General features: G+C 43.5%; 2 protein-coding genes across 3 annotated transcripts; both read left to right on the forward strand.

The window, feature by feature from the left end:
• Window positions 1-2409: 2409 nt before the first annotated feature.
• Window positions 2410-2775, forward strand: LOC109757514 (uncharacterized). Its single transcript, XM_020316339.1, has one exon. It carries the CDS (start codon window positions 2410-2412, stop codon window positions 2773-2775), a length of 366 nt encoding a protein of 121 aa, XP_020171928.1.
• Window positions 2776-4172: 1397 nt separating this feature from the next.
• LOC109757488 (fatty acyl-CoA reductase 1) lies at window positions 4173-7847 on the forward strand. Of its 2 annotated transcripts, none has more exons than XM_020316309.4 (10): window positions 4173-4364; window positions 4461-4564; window positions 5589-5788; window positions 5948-6048; window positions 6155-6347; window positions 6450-6611; window positions 6696-6777; window positions 6863-7132; window positions 7225-7352; window positions 7515-7847. In XM_020316309.4, exons 1-10 carry the CDS (start codon window positions 4274-4276, stop codon window positions 7678-7680), a joined length of 1497 nt encoding a protein of 498 aa, XP_020171898.1. In that variant the 5' UTR covers window positions 4173-4273; the 3' UTR covers window positions 7681-7847. The 2 variants fall into 2 exon arrangements, with proteins under 2 accessions (XP_020171898.1, XP_040250306.1); XM_040394372.3 differs by having other exon boundaries at window positions 4189-4364; window positions 7225-7386; window positions 7515-7628.
• Window positions 7848-8817: the final 970 nt, after the last annotated feature.

An 8817-nucleotide genomic window follows, 5' to 3' on the forward strand; every position in this document is an offset into this window, starting at 1 on the left:
AAAATATTGGGTTGTCTCCCAACAAGCGCTTTTCTTTAATGCCTTTTTAGCTAGGCACGATATTTTAATGGTACTCTTCCAAGTCAAATTTCGATGATAACTTATGATAACTTTATTCATACTCTAAAAGATATAAGTGAAGTTCATAGAGCATTCCACAATTAACATGGATTGACCAATATCCAAGCTCAAAATATATAAGTGAAGCACACGAAGCATTCTATAAAGCCATACTCAAAAGATTTAAGTGAAGCACAAAAAGCATTCTATAAAGCCATACTCAAAAGATTCAAGTGAAGCACATGAAGCATTCTATAAAGCCATACTCAAAAGATTTAAGTGAAGCACATGAAGCATTCTATAAATCAATGAAGGACTATCTCATAATAGCATGGTTCATAAAGGAAAAAACAGAAAAATAAACACAAAAGACACATATCATGTGAACAAAAAAAACCGAGATATACCGATAATTGTTGAGGAATAAAGATGGGATGTCAACCGGGGCATCCCCAAGCTTAGATGCTTGAGTATCCTTGAAATATTTACTTGGGGTGCCTTGGGCATCCCCAAGCTTGAACTCTTGCCTCTCCTTATTCTTCTCATATTGATAACTCCTCGATCTTCGAACACTTCATCCACACAAAACTTAACAAAAAACCTTGTGAGATCCGTTAGTATAATAAAGCAAATCACTACCTTTAGGTACTGTTGTGAACTCATTCCAATTTCATATTAGCATTATATCTACTGTATTCCAACTTCACCATGATTCATACACCCAAATACTACCCATAGATTCATCAAAATAAGTGAACAACACATAGAAAACAGAATCTGTGAAAAATAGCACAGTCTGTAGTAATCTGGAAACTTCGTATACTTCTGTAACTCCAAATTTTTTAAAACTTTAGGACAACCTAAACAATTTGCATAGCAGTACTGTTTAAAAATTTCTTGATTTTATCACGCTCCAGTAAAAAATGTAAATTCAATTACTACAACAAAAGTTTCTGTTTTTTCTGCTGCACACACCAAACAAGCAATTTAAACATTCTAAAGCCAAGCCTTGACACATTATTTTTATAAAACAATGAATATATACAAGGGGATACTTATTTTTGAGAAACTTCCATGAAAAATTCTACATTGTTACCATGAGCATGAACACAAGTGTTCAAGGTCGACCCTCACTTCTCCGATGCATAGCCTTCCAATCACTTCTCTTTTTGAAAAAGTTTTTAGGCATAAGAAGCAAGTAATTTTTTTGTATTTTGTATTATTTAAAAAAAATCACCCACAACTAAAGAAAACAAAAGGGAAAACATAATCTACTTAGTGAAGAACTTGTTGCATTTTATTAAATCATCGAGATTCCGAGTTTACCACTGACTTAACATCGTCGGGTGGTATCTGAAACCATGTTTTACACAACTTATTCATGCAATTTTCCTTAACTACCCCCTTCGTCTAGGTGTGTAAGTCATCTTACGTTGTGCACTGCGACCAAGGCGGAGAGGAAAACGAGAAAACTTAATGTCTTTTTGTTAATTAATAGCATTGCATGCAATGAACTAACCACTGCATGTCATGTTTATTAGTCTCAAGTCATTGAAATCATGCACGGCTCACGTCTCTTATTGGTTGATATGTCACAAAACAAGAAACGGGGAGTTAATGTACCGTGCCTAAGTGTTTTGGGATTATTTGGTTTTCGTAAGGTTACTTACACACCTAGACAGAGGGAGTACAACATGTACAGTGCCATTAGCAAAACGACACATCCAACCGACTTAGCCTCTCCAACTACCAATATTAGGCCATCTTCAAGGCGGACCTTTAAATCGCCCGCATATGTCTGAACCGCGAGGTCTGGATGTGGTTTGTCATTCAATGCAGACATGTATTGGTCCGCCGAGCGGTCCAGACGTACTTTTTTCGGCAAACCCGAGACAAACATGGGGGGCTTGGCGTGAGTCCGGACAACAACCACATAGGAATCGACACCCCCGGCCCATCCAATACCCCACCAACCCCCCCCCCCCCCCCCGACACCGCGCCTCCATCCTTCCCATTTTCTCTCCTGCCTTCGCAGCCGCTCCAGCACCCCGGCCGCCATGCCACACCCCTTTCGGAATTCTATGTCTCCGTCACCTCGAGCGTTCCAGCCGGGCTCCACCCCGTTTCTCCTCCTTCGCCGTTCAACTCTTCCCCTCCGACCGCCTCGCCAGGTAGCATCCGCTATTGCTGTACTCAACATGCATGGCAACTGTTCGATGAATTGCCGGAGCTAAAAAGTTGTCCCTTCTTCATTCAAGCAATGGATTCCATTTTGGAGTACATATACAGCACTATGTTGAGTTGTCCGATGGCTCGTTCGACGAGGAGGGCTGCTTGGATGAGACGCCGATGATGCAAGCAGTCCTTGAAAGCGCGGAGCGTGCGGAGAAGCATGTTCTCAATTTCAAGGGCGCGACCAAGGGTCATCAAGTGCTCAACCGCAATAGGACGCGCGACCATTTGACACCGATGAACGACTACTTTGCCCCGGATGCACTCTTCGCTGACCATTTTCGCCGGCGTTTTCAGATGTGCAAGACTGTCTTCGATCGTTTGTACCATGGTGTCCGGTCCTATGATGACTATTTCATCTTAAAGAAGGACGCCATGGTAACGATTGAGTTCTCTGGTTGCCAGAAGTGCACGGCCGTACTCTGGATGCTTGCATACAGCACGGCCACTGATTCATGGGATGATTACATACGGATGTCTTAGAGCATATGCAGAGATGCCATAGTCAGGTTTGCAACTACCGTGGTCGAGGTGTTTGGACCTCCGTACCTGAGAGAACCAACTATGGCAGACACCGAGATGCTCTTGGCAATCTTGAAAGCAAGAAGGTGGCCATGTTTGCTCGGATCTCTTGACGGCATGCATTGGAAATGGAAGAACTGTCCGAAGGCTTTACAAGGGCAATATCAGGATCATGTTAATAAGCCTACCATCATTCTCAAGGTAGTTGCATCACATGATCTTGGATTTGGCACATTTTCTTTGGCATGCCCGGTCTCACAATGACATCAATGTGTCGAAGCGATCATCGTTGTTTGCGAGGCTGATTGAAATAAAAACTCCTCCTTGCTGATATACTGTCAATGGACATCAGTACAACATGGGCTACTATGTTGTTGACAGTATCTATCCTTCATGGGCTACCTTTGTCAACACCATCTCTAACCTAGTTGGCCATAAAAAGTCTCACTTTGCCCAAAGACAAGAAGCAGCTAGAAATGATGCCAAGAGGGCATTTGGAGTTCTGCAGGCCCGTTCTGCAGTTGTTCGTGGACCTGCTAAACAATGGATCCGGAGAACTTGTGGGGGGGGGGGGGGTTATGATATGTTGTGTGATCATGGATCATGCACAACATGATCGTTGAGGATGACGATGAGGATGCTGCCGCATCTCTAGAATTTGAGAACATGGTTGATCCTATCGAACTTTTAAATCAGAATCCGACCACATTTGAAGAGTTTATTCAAATGCATCAACAAATTTGGCATCGAGCAACTCACAAGCAGCTGGAGGAAGATCTAATTGAGCATTTGTAGCGGTTAAAGGCGACAACAATGTTGGAGTGTAGTATTTAAACATCTGTACTCTCTGTATACAGCTATTTGAACATGCGGACTTTCAAAAAAAAAAAGAGAGGCTGGATGTATGCGGGCAGCGTCGGATGGTCGGCTCCCGCATCCGTGTCCGCGGACTGATCTTCCTCTGTTCGCGGACTCATGCGGGAAGAAATTTGTGGGTCGCCGTTGGAGATGTCCTTATTGATCTAAGTGGTTGAGATGAAAGAAACTATTTGAGCATTTTCGGATGAGAAAAATGACCTCATCTACCTGTGTTATTGATCTATAAGTGGTTGAGAAGAAAGAAATATTCGAACATTTTAGGATGAGAAAAATGGTCTCACCTAGACGGGGACCATTGTCGCTGATGAACAAATATCATTATTATCTCTGAAGTAACAATAGTAGCAATCGTATTGTAGCAATTGAAACCGGGTTGCGTTTGCAGCACATGACCCACCACTTCTATCTGTCCTCTGAAACGCATCTTCTCCTTCCTTCCTTCCCTATAAATACACGAGTGCCACTTCCTCGGGAAAACCAGAGTGATACTTCCGTTTGACAACCTAACACACAACAGATACTCTTTTAGCCAGGAGACACAGATCTCACGCCCTCTCGAGGCACTGCAAGCTCGGCGACGATGATCGGCGAGATGGACGCGGACATGGTCGTAGGATACTTCGGCGGCAAGAGCATCCTCATCACCGGCTCAACTGGGTTCTTAGGAAAAGGTACGTGCTCATGCACGGCTAATCGTTCAGGTTGTGCGCTGCGTTTTAGCTGATCATCTCAGAGGGCTATACGCGGGTGTTCTGATGCGAGGGCAGTTCTCGTGGAGAAGATACTGAGGGTGCAGCCCGATGTCAAGAAGCTCTTCCTCCTGGTTCGTGCCCCCGACGTCGAATCCGCAAAGCTTCGGATTCAGACTGAGGTGAAGTATTTCATTCTAGCCTTCCTTTTCCACGACATGTCTGGTAACTCATGGTGTCTGAACTTTCATCGCCATTTTGTTCTTGGCAATATAATGCTTGCTTAGTTTCTGAACTTCTCTCCACCGTTTAAGAACAGAGGGAACTTCTCTCCACCATTCAAGAGTTAATAGTAGAGGGAACAATTCAAGAATAACTAATTGTGTGCATGCGCACACATATAGGTCATGTCGAAACTCATACTGCACGCAACTCGTGCACACCTTGTGCATTCTCGAAGCTTTGCTCACAAAAGACTCATGGGAGTTCCCTGCCCTTTTGGTTTAAAGTAGATAGGCAGTTGATTAAAGAAAAGAGAGACTAACTTCTTTTTCGAAAAGGAGGGAAATCCCCCAGCCTCAGCAACAAAAAGAATTTGGCAGAAAGATGCTTGTTGTATAGATCAATATCACAGATTCTTTTTCTATAAAATGTATTTTCTACAAATCAATACCACAGTTATTTGTTTGCTAGATATATCAAGCAATTCGTTTACTTCAATCAGCCATACACCAAAATTCAGGTCAGCATAAATGCATCTTGCTGTCTACCGATAGAAGTAGGGTCATGAATGAATCATGTGAAGACAATTAAATTTACTCCACCCATTCACGAGATGGATGTTTCTTATTGAGCAAATCTGCGGTGGAAGCTGCAGAAATCCTTTCAGTGGAGTAAAGACAGCGTAATGAGTAGGATGCAGTGGCAAATTACCGCAAATGTCCGTGGGGAAATGAATGGCAACAGAGCACGAAAAAGGGAGAAGGATGTGAGATACATGGACACGGCAGTAGTTGAGCAGTTGAGCTGTGTCTCCAGCGCACTTGAGAAATAAACTGAAAAAAATGCTAGTTTTCTGAATCTAGTAATAAGTCTGCGATTGGGTTAGCAGCATTCACTTCTCAGAAATACTTCCTCCCGAGAGTAATTCTAGAACTGCATAGTACTGCAACAGTAATTTATGAACGCTGTTTCGGTGTTCTTCAGGTCACAGGGAGGGAGATCTTTCTAGTTCTGAAAGAAAAACATGGTATGGGGTTCTACGATTTCATCGATGAAAAGATCTGCCCTTTGGCAGGAGACATCATGCATGAGAACTTTGGACTAGACACTGCCAACCTGAGAGAATTGTCCAAGGACATAGACATCATGGTCAACATAGCTGCGACTACAAACTTCTCTGAAAGGTTTGAGCCGGTGTTTCCTTGTAAGATACTGTATTAGTTTTTCTTTCAACGCGAAACGGTAGGAATTTCTTCCCACTGCATGTATTTGTAAGAGATTAGTGATACAACATATACGCTGCTTGGAATAACTGATCAAAATATGATGCCTTACTTTTTCAGATACGACGTGGCTTTCGATGCTAATGTCTTGGGAGCAAAGCACGTGTGCGCATTCGCAAGGAAGTGTATGAAACTCAAGATGCTGCTTCATGTTTCAACTGGTGGGAATCAATAATATGCAGTAGTATAAGACTATGATCTATGTATTTTGGTGTCATGCCATCGTTGAGTGTACTAACTCATAAATGGATTACATGATTTGAACAGCCTATGTAGCTGGTGAACAAGAGGGGCTAATACCAGAGAAACCATTCTTGATTGGTGAGACACTAAAGGAGGGCACACATTTGGACATCGAATCCGAGCTAAATCTGATCAGAGAGACCAGGAGAGAGCTGAAGGCTAACTGTTCTTCGGAGAAGGCTGAGAGGAGAACCATGAAGGAGCTTGGCCTCAAGAGGTCAGACATAAACAACAACAGCATACATATGCTTGTGCACTTCTTTCTGCTGCAGCTGGTTACTGCAAAGCTGACACATCTGTTACATGTCTATGAATGAAGGGCTCGGCAGTTTGGGTGGCCAAACACCTATGTCTTCACCAAGGCAATGGGGGAGATGCTGCTGGGGCATCTGCGAGGGGAGCTTCCCGTGGTCATCCTCCGGCCGAGCATCATAACCAGCATCCTCAAGGAGCCATTGCCTGGATGGATGGAAGGAATCAGGTGACAGAAACTTAAGACTCTGTTTTCTTGATTTTTCTTCTTCGGGACTGTAAACAACAGCTAGCATGGATTGAACATTTTCAGGACGATCGACGCGGTGGTCATCGGTTACGCCAAGCAGACCTTGCCGTTCTTCCTGGTCGACCTCAGCTTGATAATGGACGTGGTAATTAAGTTTGCTTATTATTACAAAGTTACCCTGATCAATGTACATGTATGCAAGTACGTTACCCAACTGTTCTTGACAACAGATTCCGGGGGACATGGTGGTGAACGCTATGATGGTGGCCATGGCGGCGCACTCGGAGGAGCGGGCGCAGACCATCTACCACGTGACGTCGTCGCTGCGCAACCCGGCGCCCTACGCGATCCTGGCGGACACGGGGCACCGCTACTTCTACGACAACCCGCCGCGCACCGGGAGGAACGGCGAGCCCGCCCGGCTCAACAAGATGCGCTTCTTCAGCACGGTGGCGCGGCTGAGCCTGTACATGGCCGTCAGGTACAGGCTCCCGCTCGAGGTAAATTCAAATTAGCCCGCCATTTCAACATGGGAGTGAGATGAGGATGAGACCACTCAATCAGTCTGCTGGGTTGGTTGGATGGAGAACAGATGCTCCGGCTGGTGAACATTGCGCTCTGCGGCGTCTTCTCGCGGCGCTACGACGACCTCAGCAGGAAGTACAGGTTCATCGTGCAGCTCATCGAGCTCTACACGCCCTACAGCTTGTTCAAAGGATGGTACGTACGCGTCAAAATGGAGTAACATTTTAGAGTAAGATAATACTCCCTTCGTCCTAAAATAAGTGTCTTAATTTTAATATAACTTAAAGTTAAGACTTATTTTGAGACGGAGGGAATAGTACGGTTCTTTGACTTGATTTTTTTCTCAACCATGTGAAGCTTTGATGACATGAACACGGAGAGGCTAAGGATGGCGATGAAGAAGGAGCAAGATAGCAACAATGCAGAAGAATATTACTTTGATTTCGATCCCAAGTCCGTCGACTGGGACAGCTACTTCTATGGTGTTCACATCCCCGGTGTGCTCAAGTACATGCGTGATTGAATTATATGTAACTACGCAAATTTCCAGCCAAGTTACTAGAACCACTGAAATTTGAAAATAATTGTCTCCCTTTTTTTTTGAATGATTTAAACATTGATCACCATGCCTACCGTGCGGTAACAATTGTCTCCCTTTGTTATGCAGCTCTTATTTCTTTTTGTGAGGTTTATTATGCAGCTCTAATGAATATCTATTTTACTCCATTAGTTATGCAACTCCCACGGCCACGAATGTATTAGACAATGTCTTCTTTCACAAAAAGGAAGTTGATACCCATGACCACTGCATCGTGTGATGCACATATACATCTTTATTAACACCATACAACCAACATCCGAAGAAGTATAAAAGGCAGAAAATAAGACTAATCACAACCAATCGATAACAGGGTTACACTCATATACATAATCTGTTATTAGACCGCCATCCAATGTATCCAGTGCAACCGTCAACTGGAAATCAAAGGCCATAGATGTCTGATTCTCCACACATAATAAAGAGCATCATATACGGATCCATCATGTACATCAGAAGATAACCTGCAAGATCCCCTAAAAAAGATAACTTGCAAGAAAATTGAAAGGTTTCTTCTACTCCCTCTGTTCCATAATGTAGTGCGTATATTTCTTTTAGAAGTCCAATGTTACAAACTTTAATCATAGTTATAGAAAAAAAGTACATTTAAAGTACCAAATGCATATCATTGATGCATCATCCGTTATATTTTCATGTTGTATATCTTCGGAATCGCTTATATAAATAGCTTTTTCTGGAAACTCGGTTAATGTTTGTTGGAGTAAACCACGTTAGGTAACGTTCAGTATGGTACTAGCTAGTCAGGTGACTTGGTTAGTTAGTTAGTGCATGGATGAGTCAGTGTAGTTTGCATGGAATGAGTCCAAGCCGGTGGCTCTTGGCCGTGTGTTGGTGGCGCATGGATAGGAGTGGATGGCATTACGTGCATGTAGTTAGTGATTAGCATCATGCATGGAGTTAGTTGGAGTAGTGGCTGGATGTGCTGGCCGGTTAGTGCGTGCGTGATGGCTGGCTGTGTGCTCTCCTGTGTATATATATGTCACATTGAGCAATGGAAAGGAGCCATGAGGGCTAGTGAAAAAATGTAGCCATCGTGTGTAC

The sequence above is a fragment of the Aegilops tauschii genome, chromosome 7 (genome assembly GCF_002575655.3).
Source record: "Aegilops tauschii subsp. strangulata cultivar AL8/78 chromosome 7, Aet v6.0, whole genome shotgun sequence".
NCBI classification, from domain to species: Eukaryota; Viridiplantae; Streptophyta; class Magnoliopsida; order Poales; family Poaceae; genus Aegilops; species Aegilops tauschii.